At 40.2% G+C, this 25864-nt stretch overlaps 1 protein-coding gene across 3 annotated transcripts in view; it reads right to left on the reverse strand.

The window, feature by feature from the left end:
• Positions 1-1606: 1606 nt before the first annotated feature.
• Positions 1607-25864, reverse strand: part of tcf3a (transcription factor 3a) — a 32818-nt gene continuing 8560 nt past the window's right edge. Inside the window, exons 4-18 of one of the 3 annotated variants that reach the window (XM_062987613.1) lie at positions 21049-21119; positions 20568-20643; positions 19160-19197; positions 18158-18236; positions 17884-17933; positions 14762-14861; positions 13671-13865; positions 13467-13525; positions 11909-11987; positions 11668-11741; positions 10458-10740; positions 8991-9126; positions 7913-8160; positions 4212-4355; positions 1607-3627 (exon numbers count right to left, since the gene is read on the reverse strand). In XM_062987613.1, the coding sequence (XP_062843683.1) occupies positions 4219-4355; positions 7913-8160; positions 8991-9126; positions 10458-10740; positions 11668-11741; positions 11909-11987; positions 13467-13525; positions 13671-13865; positions 14762-14861; positions 17884-17933; positions 18158-18236; positions 19160-19197; positions 20568-20643; positions 21049-21119 (1625 nt within the window). In that variant the 3' untranslated portion in view covers positions 1607-3627; positions 4212-4218. Of the gene's footprint in view, positions 3628-4211; positions 4356-7912; positions 8161-8990; positions 9127-10457; positions 10741-11667; positions 11742-11908; positions 11988-13466; positions 13526-13670; positions 13866-14761; positions 14862-17883; positions 17934-18112; positions 18237-19159; positions 19198-20567; positions 20644-21048; positions 21120-25864 lie in introns of all 3 variants that reach the window. The other 2 variants (XM_062987612.1, XM_062987611.1) reach the window with 2 other exon arrangements.

Raw genomic sequence — 25864 nt, forward strand, 5'->3', positions numbered from 1 at the left:
ATTCTCACTGTTCATAGTAGTCTTACCTTGCACTTCTGGACACAACAAACAATGGTAAGTAACAATGGTTTGTCAAAGTATTCTCAATCATTAATGATGTGATATCCATCACAGAAGCTCAGCAAACAAATTGATATATTGATTATTAATTGATTATATAGATTTTTATCAAAATCTTTTACAGTCTGTATACAAAGCTCAGTTGGAAAAAAAGATTTTTTTAATTGTAGAAGGAATCAATATTTTTAATGAAAACAAATTATGAATGTTGGCCTGTTATGGAAAAATGCATTGATTTTTTTTGTGCACGTTATAAAAAGTACATAAAAAATTCTAAATTAATATTAAAATGACTCCTTCTGTTTTATGTACACAAGTTCTGAATAGCTACTTTTTATTTACAATAGGAAAGTGGAGACATTTAGAATTCAAGACAATTTTGCAAATAAATATAAAACAGGATTTCAGCCAAATGTCCCACCCAAGTAAATAAGTGCACATTACACGTGACTTCAAAGCCAGTTACAGCCTAAAACTATACTAGATTTGATGCACTATTATTAACGTGCATGCATGTTTAATGGTTTGAACATTCGAGAGGAACCAGTAAGATTGAGCACCAGTAAGAGCAGCAAAAATCATCGGTGCTCCTTTGCCTACCCTCCAGGACTTATACACAACAAGGACCAGAAACCGGGCAGAAAAAATTATCACAGACTCTGCACACCCTGGACACGAACTCTTTAACCTCCTACCCTCTGGCAGGCGCTACAGAGCCCTGAACACTAAATCAAACAGACACTGTAACAGTTTCTTTCCAAATGCCATCAAACTCATTAATAACAAAAACTGAACTACTGTTTACTGTTGTTTACATGCCACACTGCACTTTATACATGCTGTATAATACCGTAACTGCATCTTACCTTACTCAACTATTTATCTTACACTATTTTTATATTTTCTGTACATATGCAAATTCTGCTGAACATGTAAATTTGTACATTGTCTACATAGTCTTGTCTGTATATTGTATTGTTGTAAATTGTAGAGAGCTAACAACAGCCGGAAACAAATTACTTGTGTGTGTAAACATACTTGGCGAATAAAGCTGATTCTGATTCTGATTAAAAGTGGTTTGATTCCGTAACTTTTAAAACTGTAAAATTCTAAATGACTTTTCCAACATCATTGATTAAACTAGCGTGTTTGTCAGTCATGTTAGCTTATCTAGCTTGTTTATCAAGTCATGATTAACATCCCTACCAAAATTACTCTGTATTTCACAAAACATAAAAATCAAAATGTCCATTGAAACATTCTGCAATAATTAACCTGTGATAACCGACTTCTAACCTTATAACCTCCACTAGCCAAAACATCCGTATGAAATCTTGCAGGCTGTGGACTGATTTAAACTGGTTAAAAAAATAAAGTTTGATCAATGTTACTAAACTATCTTTGTACAATAAATGTTAAAATGTATCTGACGTGGGTTTTCAAAATAAAAATGAAAACTAAAAACAGGTGAATTTAGATTTTATACCTCGTAACAAAGCTAAGCAACACAAAGCTTTAACCACAAAAAAAAAAGACAGAACACACATTTACAAAGAAAGTACTTTATTTGCTCAAAAGAGCAAAAGTTTATGTAAGATCCACTAAAAATCCCCCATGCCCCCCTCTTCATGTGAATTTATAAAATATTTAATTAGAGCCACTAAAACATGTGACATTTCAATTAAAACCTGACTTCAGGATTGAAATGAAAACAATATGCAGGCACTAGTACGGTTTCACTCTCCTAGAATGACATGGATGTCATCGAGAAGAACGAAGAAGGCCACCCTAATCGCTCCTTTACACACTTGCTCCTCCATCACAATCCAGCTTCAAAATACACAAACCAATACAGAGTATGTACTGATTGAAAGAAAAACACTGTTCAAATGACAAATCAATACTGTGTTTCCTTTCAGTTAACCCAAAACACAGCTTTTATGAAAAGAGTTTATAACAGTGGTGAAACCACAATACTACAATGACTTTTTTGATTCTGAGAGGGCAATAAAACATTTCATCCCTTTAGACAAAGACGCAACAAGGACAGGGAATAAGTTTTTCATAAAAATGAAAGAACAGGCATTCATAACCATCTTTTTATAAAGAAAGAATGCTGGTTATCATTCAATGCCCAGCAATTAAAATACAAAATTGAAAAAAATTAAAGAAATATGAATTACATTTGTTCCTGGCATTACTGAACGCTAGGTTTATCATACTTAAAATAGTAAAACATTAAAAACAAAGAACATTTAGAACATTTTATATAAAAAACAGAAACAAAATGTAAAGTCATCAGTCCAATATGATCTTTTCTTACAGACACAAATTAATTGATCAACTTAGTTTATTTTCAGTCTTTTTTTAAAGAAAAGAATTGTCCCGATTTGGCAGCAGACGCAGTTTTAGTTTGACACGATGCCATCAATGCACAAACATCCCAGTCATGATTTAAGCTTTAAACCACTGACCTCACACAAGCCTTCATTTTCTATCCTTTTTTCACTTTAGACAGGTGTTCAATGTAATGATCATTTAAAAAATAGATATCTGCTCTTCAAATTTGCAGTAGTCCTATCTGGACCCTGATTCTTAATCTGGACCTGGACTTTCTAATTGCTGGTAGTTAACTGGACAGTTCACATAACTGGTTGTCATCACACAAATCTCCAGGGTACACACAGGACTCTCTTACATTTCATCAAGCCCAGCAGGAAGAAGAATCCAGGATCAAAGATGTGGCAGAATATTGAAATGCTGAAACCTTGATGAGACTAAAATAATCCTATTCATGTGGATACCAAGGATATCAAGGAGGTGATGCATTGCTCCTTACAACAAACAAATCAAGTAAATAAAAAAGTTGATGCCCTGGCTGGGTGGCAGATTTACAACAATTCCAGTCAGACAGGAAATCGAGATCGGACTCTCGATATTAATGCAATTAAAACAAACTGAATCTGCCGTGTTCAGCAGTTGTTCTTCTCGCTTCTGCATTGATAGTATGAAACAGTGATAATCCAAAGGGTCGTTTCAGTTCCCTTATATGAGCCCTTTCTGCCCGGAGGATATTTATTCATGTGCTATTGTACTAGCACAATATCTGATTAACAAATTAACAGTGTAGTTTGTAATCAACATGAGCCTGTCTGTACTAGGAGTACACATTTAATAAAGGCCGTACATCGTGAGGACTCCTTCACTGCTTATGAACACAGACAGAGTGTTTGGGAATGTTCATCAGTCCTGAAGAAAACGTAGCTCCAAACTGTCATTGCTCCCGAGAATTGATATAAAAAAGCATAATAATCCTTGTTCGTTGTGCTCATAGTAAGTCTCTCTCTCTCTCTCTCTCTCTCATCAGTGTTCCGTAGAAGGCTTCAATGGTCCATGAGTATATCAATGCAAAGTGTGGCAGCATTCACCCAAATAGGCGTGTGCACATCTGCACAAGTTCTATCTATTCAAACGATTGCTCACAAAGTCAGGATGCGTGTGTGTGTGTGTGCACACTGAGTCGGTAGACAGAATAAGGCCACATCTAAACTGAAAAGCACTCAGAATCTGTGGGGAGGAAACAGAAATAAATAATCTGTTAATGAGGAAAAAGGATGGATGTAAAACACCATACATGTTCATACATCTTGTTCATAGCCATGTCCCCCCAGTTACTGGTAGTTACTGGTTACACAAGATTCATCAGTTCAAGTTTAAGGTCAAACACAGTCATGGACAATCTTGTATCTCCAATTCACCTGACTGCATGTCTTTGTATCGTGGAAGGAAACCGGAGCTCCCAGAGGAAACCCACACAGACGCAGAGAACATGCAAACTCCACACAGAAGAGACCCGGACTGCTCCACCTGGGAATCGAACCCAGGACCTCCTCGCTGCGAGGCGACAGTGCTACCCACCGAGCCACCAGGTCAAATAAAATGAATCGAATTAATTTACAGAACTAAGCTCGCTATTAAATGTTTTGAATACATTAACATATACCTAATTCCAAGTATGGTAGACACAGTGATGACAAACAGAATTGCAGAATTATGAAATACATACAAGCACAGAATCTGGAGACTTGGTCGAGGTGTGTTTTTCTTTTAGTGCCCGCTATTTCATATATACATGACAGTACAAAACTTACATAAATATTACATATGACTGTGCCCATCACTTCCCAGCCCGGGGTGGCCTCCGCCCAGCTGCATCTGTGGATCTCCTCCGATGCCCGTCGCCTTCTCCTCCTCTCTCCTTTTCAGACATGCAGCCTTTGGGTTCAGGTTACGCTCTACACAAAGTAAATCACATTAGTGACCGCTATGGCATTACAATTCACACTTGAACCAACACACATTACCAGGGACAAAAAAGGAAGATATAGATTGCAACACATTGGCAGTAGGTGCAGGTATTATGGGTTTGATTGAATGAAGGGAGAGAAGCTGCAGTTTAGAGTTATTGATTTAAAAAAAAAAGCACAGGGGAATGGCATGGCACAGACAGAGTGGACAGAAAAGAAAGGCAAGTCCAGTTTTTAATAAAGCGCAACCAAGCGCCTAATGGCAGCAGTAACTGTGGAAGTTCTTTTCCAGGAAAGCTGGTTTTGGACCCACATGAGGCGCAGGAGCGAGGGATGAACATGGACGTGGAACCCTACCTCGCACCTGCCTCTGAAGGCTCAGGATGACCTGCACGGCCTGCTGTAGGATGATCAGTTTGGTCTGTGCCTTGTCGCTCTTCAGGTGCAGCTGGCACATGCGCCCGAGCTCGCGGAAGGCCTCGTTGATGTCGCGGACACGAACTCGCTCGCGAGCGTTGTTGGCCAGGCGGCGCTCTTTGTCATGCAGCTCCTTCTCCTCCACGGTCAAGCACTCCTCTGATATGCTGCTGCCGAGGGCAACCGGGCACTCGTTAATCACCGTGTTAAGCAATCTACCTCTTCATTGATTAGCGTTTAACAGTCAGACAAGTACGGCATGAGTCAAGACCAAACAATTAGGTTGCCCTCGTACTGCACTATGCACAAATGACTATACAGGTGTGCAAACTGCCTTGCACCTACCTGACAGCTTATCCTTGATGATGTTGGCTATAGAACCACCAAATCTCTGATTAGATCAATTGGATCCTAATTAGATCCTACTTTACAGTCGCCTTTTACATGGTTATCACATATTACACAAACAAAGACTCACTAATGTACTGAATTACTAATGTAGGGCTGCGATCTTGCACAAATGTGTAACACCAGCTTTACAAATTGAAACCCGGTTCTGATCTGGATTCATTCATGAGGGTGAAGGGCATCCGAAGACGAGATCAATGGCAGAGCATAGAGAAAGAGCAACTTGACTGGTGTGCTTGGCCTTCACTTCCTTTTTCACTGATCAGATTTTCAGAGAATCCTCATTTCTTCTTATCACAACAAACTGTCAGTTTGTCCATCCAAAAAAACACCCGAAACATTTGTACCAAATGATCACTGCCTGTTTTCTGTGCCAGTGGAGAATAGGGGTCTGTGGGGTTGCTGCCATGGAGCAAAGAATGAAAGGGAGTGAAAGGGAGGTGTATTTAATAAACCAAATAAAAAGGAAAAGAGCACTGCATCTACTGCCAAGGGCTGCACAAACACACACACAGCGATTGTAAAAGCTAACAGAATAGCAGTAGCAAAAAAGAGCTGCCCGACACCTCATCTTAAACCCATCCCACTGCACAGAGATGTGTTTATTGGTGACTGGACAGTGACCTGCTGTAGTCTGTGAGAAGGGGAGAAAGGAAGAGAAGCATGAACAGAGATGACTGGGGAAAGAAAAAAAACAAAACAAAAAAAAAAACAGAATGGCAACCTGGCAAAAAGGGGGGTTAACCATGACAGATCAGAATGTGCAAAGAAACACTGCAAACAGAAACATTATAAAGCATGTTAATATAACAGAGAGTGGAAGCAGGACAAAATGGACCAGACGTTATGCAGTAAACTCATGTATGCTGTAAGGTCAGTTCATTCGAACTGCTTGACAGAATACAGTAAAAAAGCAAAGCAATAAAGAGCGGGATAGTAAAAATTAGACATCAATATAACAGCAGGCTTATACGAAAAAGCACAAGGTGGAGGTGTAGAGATTGTTCAGATATCCTCAGGTAAACTAGGAGTATTATGACACACTAATTTTAGAATAAAAAGTAATTTTGAATGATTGTAAGTTTGGGACCACAAGTGTGACCTTAATAAGAATGCAAGAATGTAAAGGTAAATAAATACTGGGCGATTTTTAAACCACAGAACTGCAGGGTTTCTCTGGAGAATGCACTGAAAGAACGTCAGTGTAAGTCATTTCGTTCATTTTTTTATATTTTTTGTATTTTTTACCCACTTTTCCCCCCAATATTTCTCCCCTAATCTAGTCGTGTCCAATTACCCTGACTGCGTCCTCTATACTGATTCGACCCTTCACCACTGACTGAGGACGCCTCTCAACTGACGTATGCCCCCTCCAGCACGTACAGTCAGTACAGACTGCATTTTTCACCTGCACGAGTCGAGTTCATACACTTGACAGGCACTAAGCACGGAGGGACACACCCCCATCAGCATTATTGTGCAGGCGCCATCAGTCAGCCAGCAGGGGCCGCAGTCACACCAGTTATGAGGACCTATGATCCGACTTTTTTACCCTCTAACCCTTGTTCATGCTGCCGCCCAGCCCAGTCGGAAAGGCAGAGCTGAGATTCGATACGATGTATTCAAAACCCCAACTCTGGTGCGCTAGCATACTTTACCGCTGCGCCACCTGAGCGGCCATTTTGTTCATTTGTTCACACTCAGACTAGTGGGTATTTTGTTTTTCATTTTAAACTACATATTATATGTATTTCCTCTGGCAAGCAAGAATTATACATTTCAAGTTCTAACTTCAAACATGTATCATTAGCTGCACAAGGGTGAAAACTGTGAATTAAGTTTGTGTTTGGCTACTAAGCAGCATCATGCAGAAGTGTGTAAAACTTGCACGATTTAATCCCAAAGCTCAAATCCAATTAGGAACTCCTGGTCCATTTACCAGTTCAGTTATAAGTTTTAATGATTTAGAATTATCAGCATTGTCAGTACATTGGTCAGACACACAGTCGCCGCCAAACATCTACAGGAAACCTGCAGGACACAATAAACTAAACACATGTGCTGACTAAACACCAGATCCAGAAGCAGAGAAGTGACAAGAAAATGAAATGCGTGAACGAAGGGCAAAGAAACAAATGAATGAAATAAATGAAAATGCACGAATAAAATAAAGAGAGAGAGAGAGAGTGAGAGCCATGCAGGAGATCCCAAACATATGAAGAGATACAGCAGAAAGCATCATGCTGTCAGCTACCAGTCCCACTTTGAGCAGCAAAGTCAGCTTGTGTATTTTAATAAATTAGCAGATGGTTACATTTATGTGAAAACATCTGCAGAAACTAAAACCTTGATCATGTATGCAGCTGTTAGGAGTTCTGCATTGTTTTTTTGTTTTTTTATAAACCAAAACAGAATCTAATAAATCTGCCAATTTTTTTTAAATTCATGAGTTACCAGTGGAGTGACTAATCAGACCCCACAAAACCGAAGTGGAAACATCAGGATTACTTTCACTCTACTGCTTGAGTACAATAAATACTTTTCTATGTAGAAAAAAAAGCTGTTTCTGGTAATCAGAAGATGCATGGCTGTAGATAAGGTCATTGTATAAAAACCAAGCTGGACATTTCATTTCTAAGCAGGACTGGCAGCCCACCCCACAGCTACATCTCCACTGTGTGTGTCAGGTCTGGTTTAGCAGACATGGAGGCCCCACTGACCTCGCACTTGCTGTTCCAGGCTGAGAATAACGTTAACGGCCTGGTGCAGGATCAGCAGTTTGGTCTGAGGTTTCTCATTGTTCATATGAAGCTGGCACATGCGGCCAAGCTCCTTGAAGGCCTCGTTGATGTCGCGTACGCGCAGACGCTCTCGCGCGTTATTGGCCACGCGCCGCTCTTTCTCCCGCTCTGCCTTCATCTCCGGCGGCAAGTCCTCATCATCCTCATCATCATCATCATCATCGAGGCTTTAAAGACAATCGGTGAGGGGACAGAAGGGGGTTAAGAGGGGTTTACAGACATAATATACAGTAGGCTCATGATGTAGGTCAAGATGTAAAGCTGAAAGGACCGGTGTGGGGTTATGGCTTTTTGGTGTTGCCCGATACTCTGGTATGAACGTGTGATTGTTAACGTGCGATTATCTATCATCTCAGACTCTAAACTTAGACAGTTTTACTTGGCAAATGGTTTTATTTCCATCATACAAAGCTGTATTGCTTTGTGTTTGAATAGTCCTAGATAACACAGGGGCTTCTTCCCCATGAGTTTCCCCTAAATCAGACTAATACAGCCAAACAGGAAACTACAAAAATGACAACAACATACAACTGTGACCACATATAATGAATGCAACTGAGGATTAAGGGCCTTGCTCAGGGGCCAAAGAGTGGCAACTGCGCTTTTAAACTGTGACCTTCTGATCAATAGTCCAGTAACATAATCACTGAGCTCTGCCCACCATCGACCACCAAAAAAATTCTGTAAAATATTATTCTGCAGTATGTGGTTCTGTCTATACAAAAGCTACACACACATCTATGTTGCTGTGCTATACATGCTGAAATAGCTTCTTTATAAACTAGACAGCAGCAAAAACTTCTCATAACTTACTTATTTCATTTTCTCCACCACAAAACCACAAGCACCAAACCTCTTAAAGTAAAGAATTGCTGTTCATTAATGAAATGCTTTGATCTCAGATGTAAAGAAACTATAGTATCAACCTAGACCGTCTAAAATAGTAAATCCCCCCACTGGCCGATTGACCACACTGTGTGTATGAGCAGACAGGTACCTCGTCCTTGTGCGGCTCATTTTGCCGTCCTTCTTATCGTCCTCCGACTTGTCATTGACCAAACTGTTCTCATCGTCTTCCTTCTCCTCACGCTTTATATCAACACTGGAAGAGCGGGTCAGACTGCCAGGTAGACCTGAAAGGGTTAAAAGGTTTAGAAAGGTCTACCGTGGAGTACATAATTTTTTTTTTTTTTTTTTTTTATTAAATAAATTTGTACCCCTTTTTCTCCCCTTTTTTTAGCGCATCCAATTGTTCAATTAGCATCGTGCTTCCTCTCTGTCTATGCCGAACCCTGCCCTGACGGAGGTGATTGAAGCTAACCCGTATCCCCTCCGAAACACGAGCAGCAGCCAGATGCATCTTTGCCACCCACACATTGACGAGTTTGGCGCCACCTAGCGTTGCATGCGGAGAGACACACCCTAAGGGCACCCTCTCCCATCTCTGTGTAAGCGCCTCCAATCAGCCGGCAGAGAACGCAATCGCATTCTGACAGAGAGAGACCCACATCCGGTTCTTTGTCCCACCCCCCACATGAGCAACCGGCCAATCGTTGCTCATATAGCCACTCAGCTTCGAACCGGTAAAGCAAGGCTGGATTCGATACCACGCTCTTAGAATCCAGCCCTGGTTGCAGCGCGTTTCTTTTTACCGCTGCGCCACCTGAGCGGCCTGAGTACATAACTTTTTACACACAAACAGAAATGTCTATTCTGTACTAAAAACTGAACATAATACTGTTTGTTTTTACAATGCCATAACGTTTAAAGTTTAAAGAAACAGGGATGAGTACCCACGTTTTAAAAGAAAATCTAAATGACACTGTGTAATGCTTTCTACATTATTAGACTAATATATTAATAAACAATAATAATAATGTGACCACATGTGAACATTGGTTTACATTTAAATACTTTTCTTAAGTACAGAATTTACATTTTGTTTGTTTATTAGGATTTTAACATAATGTTTTACACTTTGGTCACATTCATGACAGTAATGGTAATTACTCATTACACAATATTCATCAGTTCACAAGGTTATATCGAACACAGTCTTGGTATCTCTAATTCACCTCACTTGCATGTCTGGACTGTGGGAGGAAACCGGAGCCCAGGAGGAAACCCACGCAGACACAGGGAGAACATGCAAACTCCACATAGAAAGGACCCGGACCGCCCCACCTGGGAATCGAACCCAGGACCTTCTTGCTGTGAGGCGACAGTGCTACCCATCTAGCCACCATGCCACCCCTTACATTTTGTTCCCAAGTTATGTAAAACTTTGCCATCGCAATAAAAGTTTTTTTTATAGGTTGGTAAACAAACATTAAAAGATCTTGTGTTAATTTGCCAGTTTGTGAAATAAGCACAATAGTTTTAGGTTCTGCCCAAGACTCAACATTAACACTGATTTTAAGCAGCTGTCTGAGTTCTTGTTGCAGTGCTGAAACATGTAACTCACTGGTAAAAGCCTCAGGCTGTGAGCTGGCAGGTGCCTGTGATGAGGTGTGGTGCCCTTGCAGAAGGGCATTCGGGCTTGTCCCGCTTGCAGATTCCTCGTGGTGGTTGGGCACCATGCTGGATGGTCGACCGTGCAGAGAAAAACTCTGGCTGAGGGCACCCAGGCCTGCAGCTCCTCCGGCAGCGTTCAGCAAGCTGTGTATGTCCGTGTTCAGGCCCGAGCCCACGGCGTGGTTCCGTAACACACGCAGAGCTTCACCCAGACAGTCCTCCATCTTATTCTGCTGTGAAATTAAAACATTCAGAGCACAGCAGGAGTTCACAGGTTATTCCGAGCTTACAGAAACATCAGCAAAATTCAAAGTGAATGAATTCTATAAAGAGAACTTCACACTGCAAACTTTAATTCTAATACCCTGCAACCTCTGGCATCTAGAACTTTTCAAGTATCTACCGTGTTTAAACATCTGCACTAGTCACTTATTTTAAAGCATACGTTTACATATGGATGTTCTATCAATAGAACAATAAATATTTGTCAGGAGGTGTCAGAATACCAGGCCTCTATTACAAAGATGTGCATTACGTTGAGCATAAAATCTAAAAATGATTTGTTCCATATATTAAGTCTTATTTAGGACACATTTGTGATCAGACTTGGTTTAATTTACACAAACAAACATCCTCAAATGTAATCCAGGTTTTACAGCACTATAGAAAAGTAAAAAAAACATTTGCTTTGCTGTAAACAAAGGTAATATTAAAAGCTTTAATTCTTCTGAAAATCATTTTTAATAAGCCCTCTGTAATCAATCAGCCCTTTAAACTGGTTTGTAGGTCGATTTTAATAAGATGAAGACAGTCAAGTGATTTTTTCCTTGATGATTTAAAATCTTTGGTGTTTGGTGCAGCAGACTAATGTCTAAGCAACAGGCACCTACAGAGTAGGTGAAAATCTTCTGTAAACGTCATGTGGATCTCAGGAGACCTCAGAAGGCATCGTGCCTCCACAAGCAGAGAAGCCAAAGAGGCTAAAATGATTCTTGATTACATTAAAACCAATTTGGCATGCTAACAATAGAAGTACCTCACCTGATATTCAGGTGTTTTCAGCTGCATTTGACCTTTCCTTTGTAAATATGAACCAAAATCCTCGAAAGGAATATTTGTGGGAACACACGTGCATATTTCAAACATACAGACAAACATACCAGTGATTGCAGTCCTCCCTCAAAGCTGGGTGATGGTGCAGACTGGGTGGATCTGGCCCACTGGGGAGCAGAGGCTGCAGGAAATAATATAATAATTTATAGTAAACATATGGTATGGATTTTTTTTTTTAGGTTTTTTAGACCCTCAATAGAATGAATAACATTTATACACCACCAGATGGCGCCACAGGACTTTTACCAAACTATCTGACACACTATAGAAACATGAACTCACACAAACCTGCCATGTTCTGTGGGGAGCCCACTGGAGTGGGAGGAGTGGAGGAGAAGTTGCTCCCGTTGCTGTCTGAAGGGTAAAGCTAATCAACACGAAAAATAAAAACGAATGTTTAAAAGGAACTGCAATGACATCAAACAGAAATAAAGATCAATTGTACACACTTAATATTTAACAAACAGTGTTTAACAAACATGACATTTAGACACATGTAGTGTAATAAAATATTGTAGTATTGCTTCTAACATTAGTTTGGATAGTTCTTCACCCCAGAATCACTCCTACTGGTATGAGGTGGACATGAAACGTCTACAAATTTTTGTAGACACTTCGTACCCAGTGCCACATATCAAATATGCACTGAACATAGTAGTGTACGAGAGCTGCTTAAATTAAAATAGCTAATTACAATAGCTTAGTTCTCTTCACTTTCTAAACAGTAGGTGGACTCAGTGAAGTACACAAGCAGGTAGTTATGCCCTGCAATAAACTATGAAAAATGACGAACAGCCTTTGTTGTTGTATTTTCAGATCAAATCTGGCTCAAGCGAGGTTTACACTGCATTCTCAGAGCTCTTATAAGATCAATACATCACACTATATGAATGATTTAAAAATAAAGTTTAAGTCTGTGTATTTACAAGACAACACACAGTAGGAAGGATATTCTCCCACCTAATTCCATCTGTAGAAGCTGCTGTCATTGTAAAAAGGGTCAGATTCCAATTTACACTGGTATGAAATAATGTAATCAATCTGCTATTTCAAGTGAATGCTTGGTTAAACAATATGAAATATGTTATTGTTTCTTTTGTTTTTGTTTTCAATATCTGATACTAGCCTGAACACATCACTCTCTTAAAAACTGACCAGAGGACAATCCTCCACCTAAGATCTGTCTGGTGTAGAAACGGGATTGAATAAAAGTCATATACATTTTGAATTTTACTGTTTGTTTTATTTGCACTATTAACTATGACACAGCTTCCCAAACAGTAAATAAAAAGACTTATAATACTTTAAAATTCTAATTAACAAAAACAATTAATGTCACGTTTTACATTTATGACAGGACAGGTAGTTACAGATTACACATGATTTATCAGCTTATCATCAAACACTGACATGAGCAAATTCATATCTGTGGACTGTGGGAGGAACCTGGAGCTCTCGGAGGAAACCCACCCAGACACGGGGAGAACATGCAAACTTCACACAGAAAGGACCCAGATTGCCCCACCTGGAAACTGAACCCAGGACCTTCATTCTGTGAGGTGACAGTGCTACCCACCAAGCCACCCCATTTTACTTTAATGAACCAAGCTCAACTGAGATTTGGAAACCTTTTTCAGAAAAGTGGAAGCTGTTACAGCCTCAAACGTTTTGGAAGTATGGTTTATAAACAGAAAATCAATTTGGGTTGCTTTTACCAGCAGTATAAATATACCATTACTCAGTTTTATTCATGAAGCTTACCAAATATTCTATACATCATGCTTTTGAAGTCGTCCTGGATTATTTATGACACTAAATATAAAAAATATTGCTTAGCGTGACTTACGGAAGCGAGAGCTTTTGCAATTTCATCTCCGGAACTTCCTGCTGCGTTGGCTCGGTTGCCTAAAAGAGCGAGGAAAATATCAACCTTAACACACGCATGCACATGTGGGTTACTGGGTTTTTCCAATCCAGGATGTAGAGGCTGGTGGGCGGAAAAACACGTGTCACGAGTCACTGATATTTAGTTTGCGGCTTGGACTCTTACCTATGATGCTCTCTGCTCCGTTAATGGGTGGCGTGAACGCGGACTGGAAGCTACCGTTGACCTCACTGGCGTGGTGAGGGTAAGATGGAGGTGACAGGGGCAGGGGCTGCCTCTTCTGCACAGCAAACGGAACGGACTGGCCAAGATGAGGCATGGAGGGGTAACTCGACTGAATCCAGGAATCCTGCAGATCATCTACAAAGTACAACAAGACTTCAGTCGTCTTAATTTAAAATAAAAAAACACCATAACCTGCTTGTCTTTATATTGGTTAAGATATTTTGGTCAACCTCAGTGAATAATTTCACCATGCTGTTTAATTCTTGATTATAATTCGACTAATTTAAGTTTTAACCTACGAGTTGCAAGTTTGATTATATAAATATAGTATATTGCATTCTTAAAGCATTCTTAGAGGTTATATATCATTTCCATAACAACTCGTGGTGTAGTTAAGGTCTTAAGGCTGCTATATGCTTCCCTAGTCACACATTTGAGAGCTACAGTGGTTTAAAAAAAGTAGGAGGCATGTAGACTTTCTTAATACCCAATTTAAAAAAAGTCTTAACGTAACAAAACCACAAGTAAAAAAATATCCAGATTTGTAATCTATTTAACTACCAACAGTGTTGGGCTGGCATACTAGACCGCTGCACAACTTAAGCACCTGTATGTAAAATTTATATACAGATATTATTTTAACAGTAAAAAGTAGTTGTAATGAACTGTTTTTATAATTAAAATATTGTTTTATGCTGTTTTTGTACATTAAAAAAATTCAAATTGTGGTGAATATCAAAGCTGATGTAACTAAATCAATTTAATTAAGAACAAAGGAGCATAATGACCAGAGCATTTAGTTGAGTTTTACTATTAATCAATGCTGCAATTCATTCAGTTACCACTAGAGTAACTCTTATTTACACTATTTAGTAGTAAACCATTTGGGACGAAGCCCTATGAAACATAGTGCTGAGCTACATTTGCTGGTGGTTGCCGTTTAGTTTTTCTTGTCGTCTTTTCCCCAGACTCCAGATTTTTAGATGCTGAATGCATGTCATACATGCTGTAGTTTAATGAGCAGTGCACACCTTGCATGTAGAAAGAGCTTGGATAAACACTGCCGGTTTTTGAGCTCGGGTAGCCTGCGTTCTCCTGGTTGTAGTCATCACTGGGAGCTGATGGATAGACCTGCACACAAGCAACAAAGTTTTTCAGCAATATAGAACAATGTAATTACACAGGTACTAATTTATTTATTAGTATTTATTGGTTACATTCATGACAGGACAGGTAGTTACACAAGATTCATCAGTTCAAGTCAGTTTTGTATCTCCAATTCATCTCATTTGCACGTCTTTAAACTATGGGAGGAAACCGGAGCTCCACACAGAACTTAAGGACCCGGACTGCTTCAGCTGGGAATCAAACCCTGGACCCAGGCTGTGATGCAACAGTGCTACCCACCGAGCTGTGCTCATTTGCAAGGTACTTCTAGCTTTTTAAGATTCAATCTCAAGAAGGTTTTGGATTTTTATGTAATTAAACAAATGCATTATATAAAAATAGGCTACGTCATTGTGACGTACTGTTCCTGAGACAGCCCGCTGTTACATCAGGAAACATTTACCACAGAACACAAAACACTCAACGCATGCCGTCCCAAAGGAAACATTTTAGATAGATGTGTGGGCTACTACAGCCACTCCTTCACAGAAAGAAACTTGCTTACACAATACAACCAGACATACGAATTGTGTTTGGCCTTGACAGCCTTCAAACTACAAATCCTTTACTAAATATAAAGTTAAAGGTCCAGGTACACATCCTGTCTGAATTCATGCTTCTAAACTGGTTCCAAGGATTAAGCATAAATAAACAGTTAAAGCTACACTAAAGCTAGATAGAGAATCCAGGGCTTAAGGGCTGGTTGTGTGATTTGATTGAACAATATGATGTGAGAAACTGCAAATAAATAAAGGAAAGTGAAGGTGTGGGGGAAAAGAAACCGAGTCAAAGATTGTGTATGGGAGAGAGAAAGGGCGAAAAAGAGAGAGAAAGAGCACCGCATTCCCAATTACAGAGCCATCTGCCCATTCCTGGAGGCCAGCCAGCACCACAGGCAGCTGGGAAGAAAGGGGGGCGAGCAACGAGTGCAGAGGAAGGAGAGAGATGGAGAGGGGGGCAGGGAAAAGGACAAGCGAAAGAAAAAATAATGATTAAAAAATGGACAGTAGAGGAGTAAAAATGTTTGAGAGGGGGGTAAAAATAAAAACAGAACAGATAGCAGAAGGCATTACAAATAAACCCCCGTTTTCTGGTTTAAAATGGGGTGCTGACCGCACTCACACATACTGACATCTGCTAGCAATTGTTAAAGGGCAGAATGGCTGAATTGTTGAAATGAAGACAAAGCTAAACAGGAAGCCCTGCCATCCCAATTCCCCAGAGCCCGACTAAAAGGCTAGGTATTAAAACACGGGTCTTGGTATGGGCTGGAATTTAGCTTAGACCAGGCCAAGATCCTGCGCACTGTGTGTTTTTAAAGATGGAGTAAGGTGACGGTTTATTATTCGGAGAAAAAAAAAGGTGCATGCATGAACGCTTAACAACAAGTTGCATGAGTAAGCACACGTCTAAAATAGGAATAGTTGCTTAAAGCGGTTATCAGTGCATGTCTGGAGGTATTATTTGTACAAGATCAGGCAACACAATGTTTAGGAATGTGACTGCAACAGTGCAATTCGATTCATTTAAAATTACATTTAAATTTAAACTGGCCACTGTAAAAATACATATATAAACACTTTGTATTTACAAAGTAAGGTGGGCAGTAATACAAAACCTAAACTCGAACAAGTGCAATACATTAAAAAAGCTACTTAAATATTAAATATTTATTTGTTTGATTTTACATTCGATTTTTACTTGTGTACATTTGTAAAGACCAATATAATTGTTTTATTTGTTTTTCATTTGGGGCATAATGCACTCTACACCATTCCAATAATCATGTTAAACCCTAACGAGAACATTATTTTATTTATTTATTGATTGATTTATTAGGATTTTAACGTCATGTTTTACACTTTGGTTACAGTCATGACAGAAACGGTAGTTACTCGTTACACAACATTCACCAGTTCACAAGTTTAATGCTAAACACAGTCACGGACAATTTTGTATCTTCAATTCACCTCACTTGCACGTCTTTGGACTGTGGGAGGAAACTGGAGCTCCCGGAGGAAACCTACGACACCGGGAGAACATGCAAACTCCACACAGAAAGGACCCGGACCGCCACACCTGGGAATCGAACTCAGGACCTTAATTCATGTGTGATTTTATTAGCTAAAGAAAGAAGCATTTCAACTTCTGTGTTTTTGGTGATGCCCATAGTGCAGCATTACTGTTTGCATCAGTCAAAAATTAATCACAAGCTTAATATTATGTAAAATAATATTAACCCTTTAAATAAAAATGTACCTGGTCACCACTGTCCATATAAATGCTAACCACTAACAAGGACATATCCCCTAGATAGCACGCTGTATATGCTTTTACACATTAAGGTTTACCCTCAAATGTCATGCAGATACGTGCATTTAAATATTGTGTCAATATATTCGTCACTGTGAATTGCTTATATCATTTAATCTTGTGTAACAAGAAACAGTTCTGTACATTTTCACAAGTCTCTTTTCTTGATAGGTGTAAACCTCAGATAGTAAAAGGTAAAAGACTACTTGTTTTTCAAGGTACAATAGACACACATTGAAAACAACAAACCTACAACTCACACTGTTCACCCAAATGTTCAGTCAAATAAAAATATGACTGCAATCACTTCCTGGCTTATGTCACTTCATAAATGTTCAGCCCTGTAGTATAAATCCTGATGAAATTATTAGAGAGACATTTTAAAGATTTTTTAAATACTGTCATGTGGAACATCTTAGCTTTGTAGATCCTGCATAGCGCTCAACATCCCAGTGAAACCAGAGAAAAGTGTAACTGAAAGGGTCTATTACAAACTGCTGGCAGTGTGTTGTACTTTAGAACACATATTTAGTTTTACATTCAATAAAACTAGTTAACATACAAATTAATTAGACTCGCATGTCGGCTGCCCTTCAAACACTACGGTTAACTAACGAGGTCACAGACGTGTTGAAACATCAGACACCCACAGACCACGCACATATGTGCTTACCGAGGACGGGAGACCAGGTGGTACTTTCCTGATCTTTTTCGGTGGTGTATCTAAACGAGGGGAAAAAACACAAACACACATCAGTAACAGGCACAAATGTTTCAGCGATAAAGCAAAGCTGTTTTATAAAAGCAGGCCTTTTGCAGTGCTGTTTTTTTTTTTTTTGCAGGGAGGGGTTCTGAATCCTCCGTGAGCTTTCACGGAGCCCCTCGCTATCTAGCTATCTTACCCAGCACTGCGTCCTGAGACCTCCTACGAGTGGCCGGGTACAAACCATAGAATTGGGATGGGGCTTTAGCGCCGGAGGGGGAGAGGCCATCGGGGCTGGATACTGACATGTCTCCTGGCAGGAACTGCAGAAGGAAGATGAGTTAACAAAATTAAAACAAAAAAACAGCCAAATAAAACAGCAAGATCAATTGAGACACATGTAGGCAATAGCCGAGCTTCTACGCACAATATAAGCACACAGCAATAATGACAACATGGTTAAAAAATGTGCACATTTTGCAGTCAGCTTTTTCCAAGTCATCAAATTGACTGTTCTAAAGGAAGTTGTGTCACCATTTTTGGAGCAAAAATCTGCTGTTACACAGACTAGTGCTAAAGTTAGGATTTTACTGCTCAAACGTCATGTTTCGTTATTAGTCTAGGTAAGAAGTTGCTACAAGAAGCATTTTGTTCACATTTTGTTTATTTATTTGGGTTTTAACACTGTGTTTAACATATACGTGTCACTTAATGGTTATTTTATCTTGTCTTTATGGCTTGTATATTATATTTACAATTACTCTTAATTTGCTGAATTTACCACAGAAACAGGGACATCAGGGGCAGCGGTAGCCTAATAGGTAGAGCTTTGGGCTTCAAATCAAAAGGTTGAGGGTTCGAAACCCAGCTCTTCCGTGTAGCCACTGTTGGGCACTTGAGCAAGGCTCTTAACCCTCTCGGCTCGAGGGGCGCCGTACAATGGCTAAATCAGAATCTTTATTTTCGCCCGATGTACCAGATGTACAAGGTATTTCTCTTGGTGCAGATGTCAACATATACAGTATACATTAAATAGTAGTAAAATAAACACTATATATATATATATATATATATATATATATAACACAGAATAAACAACACAACAAGACAAGTGTGCAATGGAGATGTACAGTAGAGTTCACTGACAAACTTCAAGTAAAAAATAGTGTGATAAAGTTTATTAAGTAAATAAGATGTGTATGTGTGTATTTATCTTAAAAACTAAATTAATTCTGTATGATGGTACCTGTGCGCCAAAGGGGTAGGGTCCTCTCTCCGATTTACCTGAAACACAGATCACATGCTTTTATATTACTAACAGACACTGAACACGTTTCCTTTTATATATTAAGACCATGGGTACCATTACACTTTCTTAAATGTTCCTGAAATCATTTTGCTTTGAATCTACACCCAATAAATGCCCAAATTACTAATCTATGGATACAAAAAGGTTATGTAAATATACATTATAAAGATCACACACTTTCATAGCCTGCACACGTTAAACAGCACCGAAGGATCGGCACACTGTAGTAATGGGTTATTCATTGCGAGAGGGTGCTGGATGGAGGGCTACTCTCTGAGTTTGGCAGGCCTCCATCTGGCTCAGCGAGGCTGCCAGAGTAGATGAGGTGTAGTGTTTACGGCCTCAGACTGTGCGCCCAACAACAAACCGGCCCATTATAAATTCTCCAGTGCTAATTAAGCAACCCCCTTTGCAAGCGGAGCTCACGAGAGGCAGCCGCCCCGTCGTTTAAGTCCCGGTGGAAGGGGCTGCGCTCCAGTGGACTTAACCCTACTCCGAACACTCTGTCCCCCTACACCCTCCCCCAAGCATGTAAGCTTTCACTGAGGGAATTCCGGTGTGACCCCATTCGCAGTGTGGATGCCATTTAATGTTGAGCTCCTGTGGGGAAGCCCGAGTATGTGGGTACGACTGCACAGTGCCAATACTGAGTCTATTCATGTAACAAGTATTATACACCAAAAGTGTATTTTAAGTCTGTTTAATATGCCTTTAGTGGTGGGTTTTAATATGCCTAGCAATTAGGAGGTGCACTTGTCAGCACGCTCTCAGTGCTGACCCCAAATCCGGATAAGAAATGAAGAAAAATAACAAGGGTTGTGTCAGGAAGGGCATCTGCCATAAAAAACTGTGCCAAAGCAGGTACTCAGACCAAAGTGATCCACTGTGAGGACCCAAAATATGGAAGCAGATTAAAGAAACAAGATCTTTATCTAGTGATCTGTTGATGTAAGCCAGACTGCACTATATGCTGAAATCTATAGGAAGACACTGATTCACATGTTACACAGCGAAACAGCATTTTATAGAGTGATGCAGCGCTGCTTACCCTGCCACTGCGCTACCTTGAGCACCATGCACCACACAGATTCCCCTCTTTGATGTTCAGTTTTTACCGCTTACCGCTTAATCAGATTAAACTTTGACCCATTTCGCTACTGACCATTACTCAGTGCCACCAATAAGACAAATTGTTTATATGACGTAGTCAAAAGTAAAGCACAGCCAGCAGAAAGCGGTTTTGTCACGTATCTTGTGAAAGGTGTATACACGGCGATAAGTGGCAGCACGCGCTCAGCCTCGCAGTGAACATTCATCAGTTAACCTATTGGATGAGTAGAAATACCTCCAATTCCTGAGCTGCAGAGCGATGAAGGAGACATGCTTTCATGCTCACTGAAATGAGCCCCATCAGGAAATGCCTGCACAAATAAACACACACACAAAGGAATCAACATGACATATTGTTCATTATACAGTTTTATCACCTGTATACCAAAACACTTAAAAGATACCCTCACTACCCCAAAGCACCCCACTTATAAAGAAGCTTCTGTGAAACTAGGACAAAGCTGGCATCACTGAAAACGTGGCTTTGTATGTTTATTAAGCTGTGTATTTACTACTTATTGCACTTACAATATAATGATGCTTTTGCCTTCATTTTATTGAACAAGATCTACAAGGCATAAGGTTCTGAGAAACTTCCATGTCTTTGTATCTGGTTAGCTTGCTAAAATGGAGCTGTTCTAACACACTACACGATCTCAACTAACATCAAAGCGCTTTATGATCTGACAGATTCAGAGGATCGTTTCATTTCTTACCCGTGAAATGAAGGACGGACTGTTCTGCTCTGCTGAGCCCCAGGAGCTTGATCCACCGCCGTCATTCAAACCTGCAGCACAAAACACACGTTGTTGTTTACAGAAGGTTTAAGTTAATAAACCTGTTAGAGCTTAACCATCAAAGAAATTACTTAAAGCAATTATTATTATGTTTAGAAGCAAGTCGTGTCACGTCTAGTTTTCTGGTGCTGACACGACAATGTAAGTGCTTAGCGAATCATTCCAGAAGATTCCGTCAGCTATTAATAAAAGCCGTGAAAACCCGACCAAAATAAAAATACACAGGCTGCGTGGTGCATAAGCGCTGAGCTCACCTCCAGCTATTTTTAAATCAGCCTGTGTAGCCTAACATTAAGAACGGATTTTATATAATCCATCCATTACAAAATGGATTAATTTAATATTCCAGTCACTAAATGCAGTCAATGAAAATGGAGACTAGGCAAGGTACTTTCATTCACCCTGCGAGAACATTAACAATGTGATCAGCATTTAAAAATAAAGAGTAGGTCAAAGAGCCGGTAAAAAAAAAAAAAAAAGACTAGGCTGTATGATGGAGCTCCAACAAACACATTAGCAGCACCAGAAACCTGTTTGATTGTGTGGACATACACAATTTGTTTGCACTGGCCACTGGTCATTTAAACTCTACAGTAGTGTTGGTTTAGGAAAACTGGTATCCAATAAGTAATGTGTAACACACACATGGAAACATAAAGACTATTAAAATACATCATATAGATAGAACCCAAAACCATGAATATACTTTAGTTAGAATTATGTTATCTAGCGTTGCCATACACAATTATTCCAGAACAAACAAACACACACAAATGTTAAAATTTGTCACTTGGACGACCTAGATAGTGCAGCAGTCTAGATTTCAAGCTCTTCGGTTCAAATCCCAGGCGGTACCATCAACCTGACCTGAGGGAGGGAGTTTGACAGTGCTCCAATGACACTCTTGTCATGAACTATTTGCTGCCAGCTTTGTTTACATTTAAATTCAGCTGAACAAGTCATGCTTACAATGTTTGTTTGTCTCACTGTTCTACATTACAGGCACTTTAACTACAATATGCTCTTTTTATTTTGTAAAGCATAAAGACTTGTTGAAAATATTTCAGTTAATGGTGAACTGTGGACTAGTATCACATTTCCATCATGTTGGCACACATCAGAGCCTGAATGACTGAATGAAAGAAGTTGGTTTGTCGAGTGGGATGTACTAAACTTGCGCTCAGCAACCTTCCCAAAATTACTCAGCATCTTTTAAATCTGTGATAAAAATCACATATCGCGCACTATGCAGTCATAAAGTTAGAATGTAAAATAGGTACATAAAAATGAAACTACATACATGAGTAACGTTACTGTCTGACATTGAGATCATGATGAATTATAGAAGCAAACTAGCACATGGCATGCCGATCTAATGTAATCTAAATGCACTATACTAACAAGTGTGTGTATGTGTCTGTGTCTGTACACACACACACTTACATTTTCAGCATTTAGCAGACGCCTTTATCCTAAGCGACTTACACTAGTTACAGTATACAGTCTGAGCAACTGAGGGTTAAGGGCCTTGCTCAAGGGCCCAACAGCTTCTGATTACTAGTCCAGTTCCCTAACCACTAGGCTACGGCTTGCCCACACACACACACACACACACACACACAGACACAGACACTCTTACGCTATTAAACAGACACTTTTATCCAAAGCGACTTACAATTATACAGGTTGAGCAAATGAGGATTAAGGGCCTTGGCAACTTTGCAATGTTGAGGTTTGAGCTTGATTACTAGACCAGTACCTTAACCACTGAGGTATCACTGTCCCTGTATATAGAGAGCGCAGAAATTTCCAGAACCCCCCCCCATGCAGTAATGCTGGCGAGGATCTCTGGAGAGAAGAGCCTAATTGCGAGCCTATTTGCATAAGTGTGCATATTAATGAACTCAACATTTATGAATATTCATAGTTTTGTTGTCTAATTAAAACTGAGGAAAGGGAGAGGAGAGATTCGTGACGGCGTCGGCAGCCGAGCAGAACCGGAGCGAAACGCGGGGCCGGCATCATTGCCGTGACAACCGTAATCTGCAGGCAGAGTTCCAGGGGTGTCGTGGAGTGGAGAGACGTGGGCTCGTGTCAGAAAATTCAATCAACTCATACGGTGCAGCGCGCACACACACACACACACACACACACACCTACCTCATCTGTGTTGGTGCACTGTGAGCTGTAGAGCTATCTGACCGAATTGGCTCTCTCTCTCGCTCTCACACACACTTACCTACCTACACACGTACACCATTGACGGACCATATGAAAAATAACAGGAAAAATGATGGAGGGTGTTACGTTTCACTATGCCTCACTACCTGCTTTTAGACAACGCCGGTGGAAATCTCATTAAGAGTCGTTTGTTTACTTATGCTCCTTAACAATATTGGAACTTCCTGCAAACAAGGAACACTTCACATGAAGAATGGCACCCTTTAAAAGAACAGGGTGCTTGCTATTAACAGCTATTCATGAAGCGAGGGGGAAGAGAGTGAGAACGAGACATCTAATAGTGTGGAATGTGAAAGGCACCAGGAGGGTGATGAAACGTGGGGGTGTATGTTAAAAAAAACCCTCAAAATAGCTGTAATCCATATTCATAAGCATGGCAGACATTCAGTATTATTAACAGAGGAAAAATGTGGATTAGACATAATACGTATTACAATGGCCATGCTTTATGCTGTACAGTCTACAGCTCGGAGCAGAAAATGTCCTGGGGTTAAAAACAGCACCCAGAAGTAAGCCGTTCTCCCAGCACCTGAATAAACAAAACCTTGCTCCGCAGGACTAATAAAACCTGGAAAGCACTTTTTCAGTCTCACTAAGACTCTCCAGCTGATCCACTCAAAGCTACACATAAGCAAGGAGTCATACAAGAGACCCATGGGGCAAAATCAAGACTTTAAACAAGCCGAACTATACATACAAGCTCTCCGTTCTTGTTTGTGTGTGTGTGCATGCCACTCGTTCATCCATCATTCCTCACCCTCTTTATGAGCCGGTGAGTCATTAGCGTCTGGAGATCCAGCGCGCCATTCAGAGACTCGTAGCGCGCTCGCACGCTACCTGTTTGTGCAGACACGCTGATTACGGAGGACAATAGAGATGCAAGCTGCGAGTCGTAAAGCATTATCTCTACACCACTCTCTGCCCTGAAGGCATGACTGAGACCATGAAGGTGTGTGTGTTTGTGTGTGTGGAAGCACACGGTATAGTTCTGAGTGAGTCAGGATGAACAAATCTGAACAACTGTACAACAACAGCAAGAGCGCACGTCGTCGTCGTCATCCCCCCCTCCCCCCGGCTCAATAAACAAAGGCCTATAATTATGGGGAAATGTGTCAGAATCGGTCTAGTCACACCTGAGTCATGAGCTGAGTGAAGCTGACACGTACACTTACAAGATCAATACAAAGAAAGCCAAAACCACACTCACAACACACACCCACGCATTCATAAATAATACTACAATGTCTAGTGTGCTACCACCACAGACTAATCAATATATATGGACCAGGCTGGTTTATTTATTTATTTAGATGCCTTATGTCGTGTTTACACAGTAAATATATTCACAGCAGGAAACGAAGGTGATTCAAATATTTCGGTTTATAGTCCTCGTCAGGTGTTGTTCCTTAGATCCGCTCTTTTAGACCAATTTTTCCCTAAAACTTAAGGACTGTTTTCATTTCGATTTAATTAGAGCTTTGCAATAGATTGTCGCTGCTCTAAGTTTGTTTGTTTGTTTATTGGGATTTTAACGTCATGTTTCACACTTTGGTTACATTCATGACAGGAACTGTAGTTACTCATTACACAAGGTTCATCAGTTCACAAGGTTATATCAAACACGGAAATTCACAATTCACTTGCACGTCTTTGGACTGTGGGAGGAAACCGGAGCTCCCGGAGGAAACCCACGCAGACACGGGGAGAACATGCAAACTTCACACCAAGCAAGGACCCGGACCGCCCCACCTGAGGATCGAACCCAGGACCTTCTTGCTGTGAGGCGACAGTGCTACCCACTGAGCCACCATGCCCCCCGCTGCTGAAAGTATTTAGAACATTCAGTATATGTATTCAGTATGTTTGATTGAAATGGGTATATGGCGGGTATCACAAAGAGGAGGAGCTTCCCCCTTACAGGATGTGTGTGTGTTAATCGTGTGTGTCTAATGCGGCATCTGGTATAAACCAGCTGATCAATACGTTTTTCTGGCTGTGTTTTTATTTTGAGGGAAAATGTCCCTTTGTGTGTTCCATTCTATTTGCCTGAAGTGACTTATGATTGTGACTAAACACAGTACAAGCAATTGAGGAATAATTAATAATCACCAGATAAAAAAATTAGGTGGCCTAATGTTGTGTCCCCCTGTGTTCTGACAGCACAAAGTGTTTTCTGCCAGTTAGGCACTTTGTCTTCAGACATGCGCTGAAATATCTCTGTTTATGATTAATCAATCTGGAAGAGCAAGTCATGTGAGAACTAGACTTTTACGCTTACAACATTTAGCAGACACTTTTATTTAAAGCGACTTAAAACTGCAATGCAAGAAATTGAAGGTTATGTGATTATCAGACCTACATTAATACGATACCTACATTAATACGATAAGACATTAATATAAACATGTTACTCTGCTTCAGGAAATACCTTCACTGGATGTCCAACTTTGTAAAATAATGCATAGCTTTATACTGTATGCATATAAAGAGGCTT

This window comes from Trichomycterus rosablanca, chromosome 25, assembly GCF_030014385.1.
Source record: "Trichomycterus rosablanca isolate fTriRos1 chromosome 25, fTriRos1.hap1, whole genome shotgun sequence".
NCBI lineage: Eukaryota > Metazoa > Chordata > Actinopteri > Siluriformes > Trichomycteridae > Trichomycterus > Trichomycterus rosablanca.